This window comes from Mycteria americana, chromosome 2 (genome assembly GCF_035582795.1).
Source record: "Mycteria americana isolate JAX WOST 10 ecotype Jacksonville Zoo and Gardens chromosome 2, USCA_MyAme_1.0, whole genome shotgun sequence".
NCBI classification, from domain to species: Eukaryota; Metazoa; Chordata; class Aves; order Ciconiiformes; family Ciconiidae; genus Mycteria; species Mycteria americana.
Window position 1 is genome coordinate 17,017,471 of NC_134366.1, and position 17,709 is coordinate 17,035,179.

The following is a 17,709-nucleotide window of genomic DNA, read 5'->3' on the forward strand; positions in this document are numbered from 1 at the left end:
AGAGGTTTTAGTGACAGCTCTTCTAGAGAGCTTGTTACTACCAGTGGCAAAGGTCTTCATGGTGTGGAATCACAACTACCAGCACCAAAAAGTAAAAGGCTGTAAGGAGTGAGAAGCCTTCTTCCTGAGTCAGTTGAGGAAACAGCTGTACAAAGCCCGACGCCCCTTTGCCAAGACGATTGTGAGCATCCTCCATCATGTTCAGATGCGGTTTCCTGTCTCTAGAACAAGTTGCCCAGCAGTGGCTTGCTGGGAGGCACTAGAAGAAAAAAAGAGAAATAACAGATTGATTCCAGGGAAGATTTTCTTCTGTGAAACAAAGGTAAATAATTCTGCTGCTTTATGACTGGTGGTTTTACTGTGAGATATTGCACAACAGCCTTAAATAATGCTGAAGTATCACTGCCTCCAGTTTTATCTGGCTGTAATGTTTCTCCTTAGCTCATTGCGTCTCATAACCGTCTCTCGTTGGTTATGAAGAACTAAAGCCTTTCAGGGCTGCAGTCTGCTTGCATATGAACCCTTCTTGCCTGACCACAGTAATAAGCATGTGAAGTACATATTGAAGTCGTTCTTCATAATGTTTTGTCTCATAACATTTGCAATTGAAGTAAGCTTTTTACATTTACAAATAAATATTGAGCTAATCGCATTAATAAACATAAATCAAAACTGTATATTTTGGCAAATAAAAGGCAGAACTTACTCTTCCTATCCCACGTGTGGACAGCCCCGGTTTCCTGCATGAGCAGGTCTGTGGTTGACCAGTGCGGGCAGCCGCCGCAGAGGAAATCAAAGCGACTGGACATCCCATCCCCAAGCCCCCGGGAGCCCCAGCCTCAGGCCTGCAGAGGTGCATCTCTCCCATCTCCCTGCCTGGTTGGCCTGCCCCTACTTCTTGCACATTTTTAGCAGGGTTTGCCGTGCTCCTTTTTTGTCTGGCCAGTCTGTATCTTAGTAGTGTTGCAAGAGACAGGAGAGACTCAGCTTCAGCAAACCTGCTGCCCGCCTTGTCCAGTAGAAAAGGAAGGAGCTGTGGCAACGCCCACCCTCGAGATAAAAGCATTGATTCGCCTCTTCTCAGGTAATACTGAGGATGGTCCACCAACACTTTCCCACCCATCTCCTCAAAGGGCAAGATGCTTGTCTTCTCTCTCTTACTTTTATATTTTTGGAAAAAACTCAATTGAAAAACTAACTGAGAGGCAAGTCCCCACATGGAAAATAGAGCTTTTTGAAAAAAAATTATAAGCAGCTTGAAGCAGATCTAGCTGGGGGAGAGTCAAGCAGGGTGGTCAGACTGTAAAGGGTGAGCAGGCCCAGAGACATACGTCTACTTTTGTGCCATCTCTTCAAGCCCAATGCCCTGGGTGTGCTGCAACCATGGCAGAGTTGCATCGCACATCTGGGATTTAACATCTCGCAGCAAAAGTACAGGAAAGCCATGGCCTGTCTTCCCTTCGGATGAGGCTTGGGATTTGAGCAGTAAGTACAGGACAGCCCATACTGCACAGGGCGTCTGGCGAATGAACGCCAGGCAACCTCCGTACTGCAGGTGATGCTCCAACCCCATCCGCACAGCTACAGCTTCGTTCTCCTAGAGTTCCTACGCTTCACCAGCTAGGCATTACTGAAATTAGATCCCACAGCATGCCTGTGGATAATGATTTATGCTTATCTTTCCTCTAAAGATAGGGAACCTGGAGCAGAGACAGGGATTTTTTTTTCCTGCTGTAGAGATATTTCAATTGTTTTTATCCTTGAATCTGATGTCTGTGGTCCGGGATTTCTGCCTCCCACCCCACTTGTTCCTGCACTGGGTAGGACGTGGGCACCTGGCTGCCCCCCATGGGCAGCTCTGCCATCTGGCTTTGACAGAAAGGGACAATGTAAGGTAGGAAGACCCACTTGGACCCCCACAAAAAGTATGTTGTTGTTTTTTTTTTCAGTAGGGCAGCACACCACTTGCCCAGGGGCAGGGGGAATGAGGCTGATCTTTGGGAATTTTTTGGAAGCTTTGCTGACCATCAGCCGGGTAGCTATAAAAACACTTATGTGGGGTCAGGTCTGAAAACACTGCAGGGCCATCCTCTTCACTGGAGAGATTTCGTACAGAGACTGGGTGAAAACCAGTGAGGCAACAGACATGGATGCATTTCTTTTTCATTGTCACAGCTGGTTTATGTATTTGCTGACATGATGTAGATAGCAAAAGCTAGATCTAATGTAAGTTCCTGTAATAGCCCTTGGCTCCTCCGGCAGGCACCCAGCGGTCCCTGCTACCCAGGCGTCCAGGGCCACCCCAGTGCCAGTGGGTCAGCGCATCCTTCCTGCCCAAGGCAATGAGGTGAAGGACACCTAGTTTTTGGGAGATCCCCAAATCTCCCGAGGAGCCTGACCTGCTGGCTGTGCCCAGAGCCCATCTCATGCATACTGGTGATTTCTGCCCCTTGTGAAACACAGACGCAGCCGGTGTTTTCTTCTAAAGCTTGGGTGGAGGAGGTACCTGTCCCTTATGCAGCAGTTTGTTGCAAAAGTGCTCACCAAGGACACTGTGCTGTGCTCAGACTGGTGCTTGTTATCTCCTACTCCATCATGGTAGCTGAACATGCACAGACTGGTCCGTGGGACACAGGGGCATCTTCTCCACCAAGGGACTGCTCTTCCTGCGGGATCAGAGACAGGTTACCTCCGGTGCCTGTGCTTGTTTGTCTGGTTCTTGTCTCCTTTTCCCATCTCCAAGTCCTGAAATACTGTCTAAAGAGGAAAACTTCCTCAGTAAAAGGAAAGGGAGTGCCCCAGCCCTGCTCTGAAATAGCCTGTGTCTGCTGGCTTACAGTTTTCAGTCACTGAGGCAGTGATGATGGGTGGGTTATATAGGATGTTGGGTTCCTCCTCCTGACATGAATAATTTTATCATGGGCAGGAGTGGGTTTGAAGGAGCGCAGTGAGCCCTGCCCAGCACAGGTCCTGGAAAAATGCAGATCCTCAGGGAGAAATCCATGTTTTGGAGCATGTGCGGACAGAAGGACCCAAGTGCATCCCTGAGCCAAGGCAGTGACAGTTGATTTGCATCACATTTTGGTGCACCCAATTTTCCGTTTGCACTGTGTAGCTTCCCAACGCAGATCCCTAGACTTTATTCCATGGTCAGGCCCTCAAGTCCTCTATTATATCTAGCCTGTAGTCTCAGCGTGATGACATCCTGCTGCCAGTGGCTCATTCGTAAGCAAGGGAAAAACCAACCCATTCTAATTTTGAATATGCTAAGTGACTAATAGAGCTAATTGTGGCCTCTGCTCTTGTAACAGCTTGAAAGTGAAAAAGAGATGTTGACGCAATAGGGCAAAGGACATTTGCTAGCTCTGACAATAACTCAGCAGCCTGGACTAAAGCATCCCTGTGCCTTTGCAGAGAACATGCCGTGCTGCCAGCAGCCCACTCTTGCTGGGGTCTTGCTCGCCTTTGTAATTTACTTCAATTTTTGTCCATCAGTACAATCTTAAACATCAGCTCTCTTGGCTTCATTCTGGTACCTACCAGAACATATAGAAACCCTGTGATGGATAAAGCAAACCCAGAAGAGTAGAATACCTGTCATCCAGCCTCTACTTGTTATTTTTACCGAAAGCAGCAGCATACAGAGCACAGACATAGGAGTGGGAGAGTGGGGAAGCACTATTTTAAGTCAACCAGCACAGGAGGTTGTTCTTAGCTCAAAACCAAAACGACTTGCTTGGATCATAAAATAAATGAAGTTTTTAGCAATGGATGGAAGTCTATGCAGCCATATATAGAGGGAACATTTACACAACACTGCTTACACTGCATTTCAGGGTAACAAATGTCGGTGCAGTACCAAGAGCAGAACAAACCCAGTAGTTTGGGTTTAACTGTGAGCCGTTACTGCTACAGACTGCCATGAGAGACTCTTTCCTAAATTGTTTCCCACCATTGATATTGGGGCATGGGTCTTGGCCAAATAAACTCTGTACAGGTTGTTGCTCTTTGACAAACCAGCTTTAAATTCAAGTGGAGAACATTTCAGAGGGGCAAAATCAAAGGCATTAAGAAGATGATGAATCTTATCAGTAAGCATAAAACACCTTCAAAAAGCATTTCAGCTAGATCCCCTACCAGGACCAAACTGCTCCGCCTGAGCTAATTCTTACTTTCAGCGGCTGTACACAAAACTGCGGCCCCCAGGAGCACCAGCCAGGCGCTGCTGTCCTCCGGAGGCCGGGATGCCCTGGGCAACTCAGGCTGCAGCTCAGCACATGCTCAGTGCCTGTTTTGCACCAGTGTAAAAGGAGCAGCCCCACGTCCCAGCCTTCCTTTCTCTTGCTCTGGCAAAAGCTTTTGTGTTACTCAGTGAACTGACCCAGCTGAAAAATAACCCAGGAAATATGACTGGTTACTTGTTAACTGGATCAGTCCTGATGGGGCTGTACCAGCCTGGGGGAGGGCAGAGGATGAGAGGGGGCCAGATTCTCCCTTCCAGCAGCACTTGCTCATACTGACTGCACTGGCTGTTGAATCGCAAGCTCAGTGTTTGGAAATACAGTTCTCAGGAGGTTTAAACATCTGCTGCTGGCATTCCCAGAAGTCTACCCGCGTCAACGTGCTGACTAATCCATCAAAGCCCACAGACTGGGTCTTCCTTCACCTGTATCGCTTGGGGAACATGGTGAAACAGGCTTAAACCCACTTAAACCATTTGGACTGAGCTGCACACTAGTGTGGGAATAATAGGATAATCCATGATTATGTCCATGTTACAGCACTCATGAGGGATATATGAAACTTGTGCTTGGTTTTTCCATCAAAACAAGGAGGTTCAAAGGCAGCATGCTCTGTTCTGGCCCTCCTGGAAGACAAAGACTCTATTATTGGGTTAGTTCTATTTTGTATGACAGGATTTTGAATTTGTTTGGCTGGAGAGTGAACAAATAAACATGATTCTTAGCCTGTGACGGAGACAAGGGTGTCAGTCCTGTTGACAGTGTCCCATATGAATAATGGCTAGACATTGTAGTTAGTACCATAATTCAAGTCTCCTTTTTAAAGGCAGTGCTTTTGAAAAGCAATAGTCAGCTATTAATTAGAAATTCATACTTGGCCTTGTGTGTTTTCTCTTTTGTCCTCTCAAATAACAGCATTAACAAGAGAGCAACTGAACTAATGAAACCCTCTATCACCTTCCCTACCTTTCTCAGCTGGACAAGCAGTGGCACATGCCGGGAGTGGTTCAGAACTGCACTTAGGATAGTAAGGGATTGAATAATACCTGCCTTTGCCTAGCAGGGACATTTGTTTGGTCCTCTGCCCCAGGCAGCCAAGTTTCACAAGTTATGCAAGGACTTCACATCTTTGACACATCACCTTTTCTGTCAAAGTTGGCCAGGCATAGTCATCAGGTCAAAATGTATTGTAAGATGAGAGGAGGGAACACGCAGCACAGGCTCACAAATGCCATTGCTTAGGAGACCAAGGCCAAAAACAAGGTAGGTGGTTACAAGGTATTTATAGCAAGGGAATGGTATTTTGCAAGGATACTTAATTTATTGCTGCCATTTTTTGACTGAGAAATACATCATTATCCCAAAGTCAGAGCACCCCAGAGATTATACAGCAGCATTCTTCCACCCCTTGCCACCGCCGGTCACTCGGCAGAGCATCTCCGTGTGCTGCAGGACACCGACGGTAACATGCACCTTTTGGGGGAGTAAAGACTCTGCTTTCCGCAAGGAGAGCTGGGTACCAGCATGCACTCAGCAAACTCCACATCTGGTAACACCACATGTCTAAACACCTAAGTAGAAAGGCGGGCAAAATGCACTTTCAGAAGCTACAGAAGACAGCTCATTTAGTAGAACTACAGGAAAAGCTAATTTGTGAAATATGAAGGTATTTACCATGAGAAGTCCCACAGAAATTTAAAATTTATGCTTAGAAGGAAGTATATGACTAGACTATGGTGCAATGGCCTGGCTGACTGCATAAGCCAGTTCTGCTGTGACAACGAAGCTAGGCTGTCTCCTGTTTTGGCATTTTCAAGTGCTTGCTTTCCCAGCAGTAGAGACGGTCACTGGAGCATGGCCGCGACATGAGGAGAATCTTACTTACCTCCAGCAGTCACAAGGGGTGCACACATGCCTGGGTGGATTGGGCCTACAAGGCAAAACTGAGAGCAGCTGGGTAGAAACTAGGTAGCAGGAGGAGCAGAAGATGGACTTGAACAGCGCTTTTCAACATACAGTTCAAAAAATCAGGAACATAAATGGTCTTTGACCTATACATGGTTCTGGTTAGGAAATACTTGCATTTCTTGGCATCAGATTCTCCAGCTATTTTCAATTAGTTTTAGATACAGTGAGCTGAACAGATTCAGATTTCCCTGAATCAAATACATTTCCATTATCAGAGAGCAAGCAATGCAGTACTGCCGTTCTTAAACAGAGATGGTGGGGCCACAGTTAGGAACTAGATTAAATAATAAAGCAGGAATTAAGTTTTTGTTTTCCTTAACATTAAAAAAAACCCCAGAATATTTTAACTGCAAAGGAGAAAAAGCAGATCCTACAATGGTTTTACTTACATAAGTAATCATGAGTTGAACAATTTCTGTAAAGAAGGATTATTCATACATGGAACAGTCACAGCTGGAGTCCCCCTGGGGAGCCATCAGGACCCAGACAACGTGTCCCTGACGGGTGGCCTTCACAAAAAACCCTACAAGAAGCAAGATGATGCATTGGGCCAGCAGGAGCACATAGAGAATCAGCAAAGCTTTTATTCTTTTCCCTCCGTAAGGCTCACCAGCAGAACCTGAACTCCCCTCCAGACTGCGTGCGCTCACCACTTTGCTTGTAGCAGCAATCCCAGCACCAGCAGGGAGCAATGGGGCACAACAATAACGGGTGTGTGGAAACAGTTCTGGAAGTAAATTGCTAGTGGCAACCAACCACCTAGCCAAATGTCCCACCAGCCCTGTTTTGGCATCTGCTGGCCCTGAATAAGGTCCTCATATTGTATACAAAGTCTGAGTCTTTGGTGCTTGAGCTGAAGAACAGGCCTCTGGACTGCAGTGTAATAGGATAAGCTTGTCAACCAGTGTAGCTGCTAAAGGGTGAGCTCCGCTGTGCCACTGAAAATCACAGAAATGCTTCATTTGCCATATTCCTTCAGAAAAAACTGCATGCTAAAGTAAAAGGCAGATGACTTGTCCATGTTAGAGACCTTGGTTCTGTTCCCAGCTCTGCCTCAATAACCTTGTGCAAGCTGTATTATCATTCATCAATTATTTATCTGGTTTTTCCCTAAGCCAGGAAAGCTGGCCTCATAATCAGGGTTGGAAAAGATACAGAAATTTTCATAACACTCATCACAAGCACAAATGCTAGAATTCCCTGTTCCTTGGTTTATAGAGTGTCTCTCACTAAGCTTCAGGATGTTTTAAAAGCACTTGACACCACAGATGGTCTTGGAGACCAGAATGCCAGTAAGAAGCAGCCTGATTAAAAAAAAAATATTCTAAAGACAATGCCATGTTTTGGGGAACACGAATCACTACCATCAAGAATTTATAATTTACAGACTGAGGGGTGGCTGTCCTCTGGCCTCAGGTGATGCAGGCTAGCAGCTCCTCCAAAGCATGGTTTGGAGCTGTCTAAATGGGGAAAAAAGCTGACTCAAGCTCAACTTCGTCAGCTTGTCTTGATTGAAGCCCCTGTTATCTCTGCAACCACAGCTGAGATCATTTGACCTGGTCAGGCTGTAACCATGACCACTTCAAACACTCCCTGGCCATTAGCAGCAGCAGCTCGCAGGAAGGTGCTGCTGGCAGCTCAGCCAGCTCCAACCATCAGATGGGTTAAACCTTCCTCCCCCTCACTCTGACAACTTACTGCTCACAAGGACTCGAAGTATGTAGAAGTGAGACGGCTGTTCAGCTCCTGGTTTGGAGGAGACCAGTGGCAGCATTACGTTCAGCCTGAGCAAAAGAAATCGAGGACTGCTGTCCACGTGTTTTCCTGTTACTGGGTTGATTTGATTGAGGGAGGGAAAAAAAATCCAAGTACCCTTTTTGTGTATAGCGACATGACCTTACAAACCTGTTGGAAGCCCTTGTTATTTTCAGAATTTTGCATGATTTTCCAATGAGCTTATTTCTTGAACAATTTGGTCCAACAGATTTTATTCCTGCACACTGAAAAGAGCAAAATGCTCCCTCTGTATCTTTGCAATAGCTTACCTGTCATTAAAAATTTAGAAAGTTTCACAGAATTCAAGGGTTCCAGTGATATTCATCAACAGTCATGCAGGATTTGGCCTAACGAGAGAGCTCCTGAATAGTAAGGGATGGAAACAGGACCCGGTCATACAAAGCGCTGTCAGACTTGTGGTCTGTCTTTGGGCCCAGGGTGTGCTAAAAGTGAGCAGACTTTCCAGGTAAAAGAGGAACAGAAACTTATGAAGAGTGACACAAAGTTAGTGTAGGTCTATTTCAGCTTTTTTAGGGTTCAACTAATTTATCCCCTTAATTCCTGAATTAACATGCAATGCAAATCTCATGGTTATTACACAAACCCTAGTTTACACAAAGATGAGCAAAATGAAAGGACAGTCCCCAATACAGAAAGGTTAAAATCTAAAAGCAGAATTGGAGAACTTAAGACTCACCACAAAACCAAAGGGAAGACCAAAATGGCATTCTCAATATATTTATTTTAAAGATTACTTCCCATTGTCCTCATAATTTTTAAAGATCTTTTGGGGTCTAGAGGTATGGCCTTGGAGAACTTTACCTAGTTGTAGATGAATACTACATGACTTTCACATTTGGCATGCTACTAGGACAAACTGCCATGAAAGTGCTCCCGACATCAGCACATTTCATGCTTAATCCCAACTATCAGTTTATTTTCTAATTACAGTTTAAAAGAAGAGCAGATTTTCTTTTTTGTGAAGCAATGAAATAGATCATAACATATTGTTTCCCCTAGAGGCAACATATATACAATGTGTACGATAGGCATAATACACACACAATTAAGACGACTGTGTGACAGATTAGTGACCAGAGGTCATGAAAGAGCAGAGGGATAAAACAAAAGTTGTAAATATTTGATCATTTTTAAGAGCTAATTTGATCATCCTAACCCTTTTGTATTCACTTTTTTGCAAAAATCAGACTGTGCAAATATCATTACAACAACTGCCCAAGAAAAACATGAACAATAAATGATAAAATACAGACTCGAAAGATACTCTAATATTCTAACATCATTTCTAACATATACTCTAATATTCTAACATCATCTAACATATACTCTAACATCATTTCATAATGAATTTCCATTATGAAATTTAGAGATTATTCTAGTGACAATTAAACAAGCTATTCTGCCAAGGAAAGAGAAAAAAATACTTTTGTGTTTAAGTTCCAGAATGTGAATTGGAAAACATACAACAAAACCTCTATCCAAGCAAAGAATTGTGCACGGACTACACTGGTAGTAAATAAATTAAAAAGAACATCCTTTCAAGAGGTGCTCAGAACAGCACGTATTAAGCTCTTTTGTCTCTCCTCCTCTGCTCAAAAGCCATCCTCCACCTTCACTACAGCCTCCATGAGCAAAAGGGACTTTTCTCATCCTCAAACCATTCCTTCACCTCTAATGGTCTTCTGTACACTAGCAAGTATTTTCATTTCTCCGCTATAGACTTCTATGTTGGTTTGGAGTGTGAACTCCTGATCTTTCATCGCTTTGATGATAAAAGCCCCAATGCAGCATTTTGCTGTGGCAAAAACTGTGCTTTTAGTAGTGTCATATTTTCTCTCTTGTAAATGGCTTTGCTTTCAAATTGCCACTCAGGCTTGTGGCCACCACCATCCCAGGCACACTTTGCCACTACAAGTATCAGTAAAGTGCTGCTTGTACAGATGCTGACTGTGGGTTTACCTGCAATAATTGCAGTTAGAATAATTTTACCCAAGAGCGTGAACACAACACTTGTTGCCAGTTTAAGCAATTTTTACTCAATCTGTCTGAAGAATAGTGCCTTTCAGGGTAACTATATTGCATTCTGGGTTGATATGCTATCATGCACTTTTCTTCTACGAAAATTTAAAATAGATGCGGAAACACACTGGCACTCTGAGATTAGCCAAACTATCAAAACTTCCTGATTTCTTTTTTTAGTATCTGTTATTTTATCTGATTATTTGTAATTCAGTAGCATTTTCAAAAAAACCTTTCAAGCTCACACATACGGTATTGCTGAGCATTGCTATGTTACCAATTACACATAGGGATAGGCTGCTCCAGATAACTGGCAAGTAGACAGCGATGTGGCTATGGAGAATTTGAGAGGATGCCACCAGAACCACCACTGGGATGCCATACGAATACTACTGAAAGAGGAGAAAGCAGTTACTTCCCTTCAACGTATCTTCTAGTATTCTCTGTAGCCTTAAGTCCCTCTTTCTGCTCCTCTTTGCTCAGGGTCTCAGAAGGGTATTCCCCATCCCAGAGCATGAAACGTAATATTCACTTCTTCTGTAACATTCTTCCTATAGTTATTCCGTAATATTTTTCCTATTCTCAAATTACCTGATAAAAGAGGACATACCACTGTCACAATTTTGCAACTGTAACTGTGATTTTGAAACCTAGTAATTATTAGTTATATCTGGGAGTCATAAAATAGGTCAATAGCCGAACCAAAACCAGAACATCAGCCTCAGGTCAGTGCTCTGTCCCATGCTGGGACACTTTTCAAAGGTCACTTTTCTTTTTGTCAGCCTGGACTGGTCACCGTCCCCTGTCCCCCTGCTTGTGTAGCTAAGATGAGCCATGCGTGGTGAGCATGAGGAAGAAGCAGGCACAGACAGCAGCCTGGGCACGAAGGGCAGCTGATGTACTTTTCATCTTCTGACCAAAGAAGAGGTCACAGGACAGGGAAGTTTCCTTAAAACTACATTCCATTTTTACTGCTCTTTTCCAACATTTATTTATCTTTCAAGGACAGAATGCAAAGGCTTTACACTTTTGCTTTCACTTTTTTTCCTGTGTGAAACTTATTCTCCTTGAAACGGCTTTGCAATTACTTTCCAGAGAAGGTCCACGTGGCTGCAGCTGGACTGCTTCTGCTGCCTCGGTGGACTCCTTCACAGCTGCCTGGGCTGCCTCTACACTGCACAGCGCTCTGCACCGCAGGCATCTCACTGATGGGGCTGGGAATAAAGCCTGCGTCTCCTAAGCACCTCTCTGTTCCAGCTGAGTTTACTCTGCTCAATGAAGATGCATCACAGTTTTTGTGTTTTTCAAATGGGTAATAAATGATGTTATAAGGTCACAAACATCAGAGGCATCTCTGAGCTTAACAGATGCAAAATTCAATACACCAATCCATTTTGAAGATAAAAATGTTAATAAGTTTCATAGTCTAAGTAATGAATATCAATTTTCTCCTAAAAACCAATGACATTTCCTGAATCAAAATTGCTTGGACCTCGCTCTCTATCCAAGCATAATTTTCTCTTGCTTCATTTAAGGTTCTGGAAATCGAAGTTACTGGCCTTTCACGTGCAGCTGTCACTTATGTGAGTAACCTTGGATTTATTAAAATTCTTTGCTCTGTTACTAAAGACAGCAAAATATTATTTCCATCCCATTTTCAACAAATGTCTCACTGGGTTTATTACTATAGACAAGTAAGATGTTCCTGGATTATGAAAAATGTGAAAAAAATCTTAAAATAGTTTCAAAAAGGTGTGTTTCATTACCTAGAGCAGAGCAGAGCCAGTTTTACCTGTAAGAAATCCTGAACTACCTGATCGATTCTGTTATGATAATAACTACGAGGCAACATTATTGATGCAATATAAGCAGTTATTTTTTTCAAAACAGCTTTCTCATGTTTACCTCAATGCTATACCAATGAGTTAGGAGCTTAGTCCACTTAAAAGCGCAATATTTGGTATACTCTACAGCAAAATACATACAAAGTAAAACAATTAGTATATGGGATAAATCTTTTGTATATATTAATGCTGTGATAATAAGATTGAGAATTATTCGAAACCTAGATACGTGAATATAAAATAACTTATATCATGTTTGTGTAAAAACCCAAAAATTAACTGAAATCCCCTTTTAGGGATCCTTAAAGAATAGAACTTTGCTTAAAGAACAGTCTCCAAACTTTGCTTAAACTGCCAAACATTGTAAACTTGCATATGTAATACAGCTTTCAAGCCTTCATACTTACATTACTGAAATGATATATACCCATAATGTTGGCATGGTATCTTTGGAAAGTTCAACAGCAATATATACATCAACCTTTGCACTACCTTATTGCTAAATCAAGAAAACTGTTATAGACTTACTTCCTTTAAAAGCATTCTTATTGAAAGAGAGCATTAAACTGTATATTAGCTAGATACAAGAGAAAAAAAAATCACAAACCCACACAGTTCATTTTGAAAACTCAGTTGTTCTACTAACGTTGGTAAATCAATGAACTCGCGTAGCAATCCCTTTGCCTGCACACAGTCAACCCTGTCTTTCACTTAGGTGCTCCTTACATACAATTGAAACTGAGTACCGACACTGAAGCAGGAACCGTGTCCGAACAACAGCTCACAGAAATAATTTAAAACCATTTTCTAAGTTACCAGAATAATGACAGTAAGTCAGACTTGTTGACGCATTTTATTGTGAGATGGGGAGTCTGGTAAAAAACTAGAAAATGACCATGATGTAACAAGGAACTTAAAAATGAAGTTTCAGATTTGTAACATACATACATGAATACAGGAACAAATTGGCACAAAAATGTTAAACGTTGTTCCCAACACTGTTTATAAGATTATTCTAATTTGGCTTACTAAGGAAATGAGAGTTTTATGGTTAGACTAATCTCTTAATAAAACTGCAGAGCATCATGCTATTAGTCACACAGTGAATTTCAAAATTTAAGAGCTTTATATTAAAAACTGGGTAAAGGTAAAATGAATTGATTGCAATTGTAAAATTAATACATTCCCATTTTAATTCCTCTGTTCTACAGTCCAAGGCAAGTATAAATGTTAACATAACACTGTTAAATCAAATCTCAATGCAAGAGAACCGATTGCATCTCTACTTTAAATCTTATCAACTTTCCAAATTTTCATACTAAAATATATTATTGTATTAATACAAACTACAGTATTATACACTACACTGTGTAATAAATAAAGAAATATAAAAATAAGACACATAAATATAAAAGTTTTCTAAAACTAAAAAGGTACATATGTCAGTAAGAAGGGTATTAATACTGCCAGGTTTGAAGACATACAGTACAAAATGTTGCACAGATCTATAAACTAAAAGAAATAAAATAATACTGATAGGTAAAAATCAGCTAACATTGTTAATAAATGGGGTCCATAATAACTAACACTTGAAAATACTTATGAGCCAGATAACATGTCATGTATGTGTCTGAAATTAAAGTAAACCAATAAAGCAATAAAGCAGATTAGAAAATTTCCCTTGTAATTATTGTAGAGAAATTCTGCAAGTCAGGTATTAACCCAAAATACCACCAAATAATTAAATAATGAAATATACCAGTGTTCTTACTTCTCTGATGGCTGAGTGTTTTTTTCCCCATGATTAGTTTAGAAGTTTGATACAAATCAACAAATGCTAGTTATTGTAGGCCACACATTGGATAAAGGCTGCTTAGGGCCTTTATAATACTGATAAATGGCACTTACAGCACACAGGTCTTGCATAAGGCCAAAGGAGATACAAAGCTTCATATCATATCCTTCATATTGTTACTACATATTCAAAACACAATTACAAACACTGATTTTGACGACTTTGCTGTCCTTACCAGTATTAACACTGTTAGTCCCTGCAATCAGAACTCAACGACAATCTTTTCAACTACATTTTTAATCACATGAGTAAGAAACTTCAGTTCTTCTATCATCTGCTTTCTTAAGGCTAACAATACACTTTAAATGATAATATGCTCTACTACAACATCTAATGTCATAAACCGCTACCTTCTAGGTTGAATTTACAAAGGTAGCCAAGCACTGTTTGCAACTGCATTACAGGTTTCTGCAAAAGGGAATTTTGTAGTGCAGAAGTTCTCACATTTTAAAACATAAGAAAATACTGAAGCGGATTTAGGAAACGTTTTACCATAAAAAAAAAAATTCATATAAATCTCTCCCAATTGTACAGCTTAAAAATTAATCAACTTAAGAATGAAAATTAATACTGATAAAACAAACAATGCCAGATGCTTGTCTAATAACTCAGGTTTCCTACAACCTGTTAAATCTTTGCTTCCAGAGTCACTGTATTTTTCTAATCTGCTTCATGTTATAAACTTGTTCCTAACTTTGAAAACTGTGTGAAAAATTACTAAGTTTGAGGTTCAGGCACACCTGGATTTCTTTTTTTTTTTTCTTTTTCTTTTTTTTATATATATATTTTTTACACAGTAGTGAACAGAAATCACAGTATGCAGGCTACTGCGTTTCCATGAAAAGCATGTATAATATAGAACGCACTTCATTACCAATTTTTTTTCCTTATAGAAAAAACTATCATTTAAGCTTTATTTGTTTTTTTCTTCCAACACCTGCCCATTATTCTGTATAACTTCTGGTTCTGCATTGCTTGCTTGATTTACAGCTTCATCATTCTTGTTACCTTCAGTTTTCCCTTCTTCTTCTTCTTCTTCTTCTTCTTCGTCTTCATCCTCTACATCTTGTAGTTTTCTACATTCTTTTTCTTCCTGAAGTCCTTCTACCTCTTTTTCTTCCTCCTCCTCTTCCTCTTTTTCACTGTCTTCCTCTTCTTCCCTGGTTAGACTCTCTCTCTCATCCGAGTCGATCTGCGATGGAGATGCCCTGGCACCAGCATGCTCGTTATTGAGGACCTCCTGGCCTGTCTCCTCCTGTTCTGTGCTGTCACGCTCTTCTGCCTCTCTTTTGCAGTAGGAGTAGCGATGATTCATGTGTTGAGAGTAAGACCCCGAGTGCGAAAACCGCTTTCCACATTTGTCACATTGGTAGGGTTTTTCCCCAGAATGCAGTCGCATGTGTTCGATCAAATGGTGTTTGTGTTTAAATGCTTTTTTACAGATTCCACACTCATGAGGTCTTTTACCTACAAAATAAAGCACAAACAATTGGACATCTTGTAGCTGAAGTTTTAAAAACGTATACTGTTGTTTTCATTATAAAATGCTGCGGGTGAACGTATTACCAACAATTAATAATTTTATTTAACAAGACGGTCTCCTCCACGCATTCTCAGCCTGGGCTTCTCACCTGAGCCCAAAGGACAAGGGTGCAAGGGTACATTGTCACAATTACAAGGGTAATTTGTAAGTTTTTTATGAAAACTGAATGTAGAAGGATAAACAGATTCTCAGAAGTAACTTTTAGCACAAAAAAAGTGCGAGTATATGTAAATTAGAAAAGGAGACATTTTTCTTACAGTAAACATTACTTTGACTCAAAACCATTTTAACTTTTCTATATTGATGGAAATTTTAAATCAACTGAGCTTTTATGTTGGTTTTTGTGTACCAAGTCCTTCTTCGGTGTTATAGGAAAAAGGAAAGTAATTCTAAAATCTAGGTTGGCACAGTAAGTGCCTTATGTACAAAACTTGCTGACTACACGTATATTAACTAGAAAAATCTGCTTTTTTTCACTCTAGTTCTCTTTCTGCTCTGTTTTCCAGCTTTCTAATTTGTTGCCTTGTTTTTAGAGTCTCTTAAAAACATAGCAGGAGCCTAGCAATGTTATTTTGATTTCAACACTCAAAGTTGTTACGCAAAACTTTGCACAGTCTTAGCCCAGACATAAAAGATACAGACAGTAAGACAGCAGGTTTTTGGTCACGCTATACAGATGATCAACGCCTCCACGTCAACTTACGCCAAACAAGCAGCAAGGTGGGGGTCGGTCTCTTCTCCCAGGTAACAAGTGATAGGATGAGAGGAAATGGCCTCGAGTTGAGCCAGGGGAGGTTTAAATTGGATATTAGGAAAAATTTTTTCACCGAAAGGGTTGTCAAGCATTGGAACAGGCTGCCCAGGGAAGTGGTGGAGTCACCATCCCTGGAGATGTTTAAAAGATGTGTAGACGTGGCACATAGAGATATGGTTTAGTGGTGGACTTGGCAGTGCTAGGTTAATGGTTGGACCTGATGATCTTAAGGGTCTTTTCCAACCTAAATGATTCTGTGATTCTATGATTCTGTGACTCTGAACACTGCACTTAATTTAAAAGTAGAATGGAAAGAACAATTGGTGTTATGAAAAGGAGGAGTTAAAAGAGTCTCAGGATAGGAAAGGTATGAAAATAGATAGTCTTAATGAATACAACTTGAGAAACTTGATCAAGTGGTAAAGACAAAAGGGGATTTCTTATCTTTTTAATTCTATATGTGAGATGAAATCAAAACATAATATGCAAGAATATAATGTAGGCACCTAACCAATAAAAAAAGGAAATTTTTTTGAAGACATCACAGAAGAAATGAGAGTGCTACAGTTAATAAAAAAAAAAGACTAAAGATACCAGAGCTGGAGCCAAAAGGAACAACTATGAGAAATTAAAAATGAAAATCAAAGCCAAAAGGGTGTTCTTTTGGGGTTAGATTCCATGTCTAACGAATGGCTGTTTAATTACAGATGTGGCTCAATTTGAAAATCCTTCATGCTAGATAGATACGCTGCCTTTCATGTAAAGTATCATACACATATATGATCCTTTTTTCTTAATTTATAATTTTGATTTTTAATTTTTCTTAATTTATAACCAGGCAAGGTAAATTAGAAGTAATACATCCTTGATTACAGGCTGTGGCTTGCAGATGATTGTCCATGAGCCAGATGGAAGAACCTCCCCCCGCCAACTCTTTTCTATTCAGGGTTTAGGTCTTACGAATTTAAAGAAACACAGAATTGCAGTTCTGTCAAACAAATATACAAACCATAGCTTTGTAAAGAGAGCTGAGCACAGATGACAGTAAGGAGTATTACACCTCGCTACACTTTCTGAGAACTGGATTCCAGTTGAGATTATCAGTTACACACTACCAATGAAATAATGATCTGAAACTGCTTTTCCTAGTACCTACCTGTGTGTTCATACTTATGTCTCAATAATGAGCTGCTCTTCTGGAATATTTTGTCACATAAATCACAGGCATACATCCCATTTTCTGTCTTTCTCATCTTTTTCTTTGGGGGTGTTGAATCAGAATCATTTTGATCTTCTACATTCGATACTCCTTCTGAGCTAGTGTCTTGCCTTTCATCCTTAAGAAAAATTATGAAAAAGGTTGAGTTCAATAAAAGATGCACTGATGCAGCACACAATTTATAAAATATAAGCTGAAGCTGCACTGTTATTCTCATTCAATTCTGTAAACAGCCAAACAAAATTGTTTAGACTTATAGAGTCAAAAAAATCTTCCACCGCATCGCTCTGCTTTGCAGTCCCTGCCATGATACAGATGCATAATTCTCACTGGGACTGACTTTAATCACATCCAAATTTGACTGTTGGCCAGGTCTAAGCTACACTGACACATCATCTTCTAGGGCCCGTAAAATAAACGCAATGTTAGGAAGGAAAAGATGATTACAGACCTATAAAGTACCTCAGTA

The 17,709-nt window shown here is 40.8% G+C and overlaps 1 protein-coding gene across 1 annotated transcript in view; it reads right to left on the reverse strand.

The window, feature by feature from the left end:
* Positions 1-12,703: 12,703 nt before the first annotated feature.
* The window catches only part of ZEB1 (zinc finger E-box binding homeobox 1), a 127,742-nt gene continuing 122,736 nt past the window's right edge, over positions 12,704-17,709 (reverse strand). Inside the window, exons 8-9 of the mRNA XM_075492526.1 lie at positions 17,178-17,358; positions 12,704-15,191 (exon numbers count right to left, since the gene is read on the reverse strand). Of these exons, the coding sequence (XP_075348641.1) occupies positions 14,638-15,191; positions 17,178-17,358 (735 nt within the window). The 3' untranslated portion in view covers positions 12,704-14,637. The remainder of the gene's footprint in view (positions 15,192-17,177; positions 17,359-17,709) is intronic.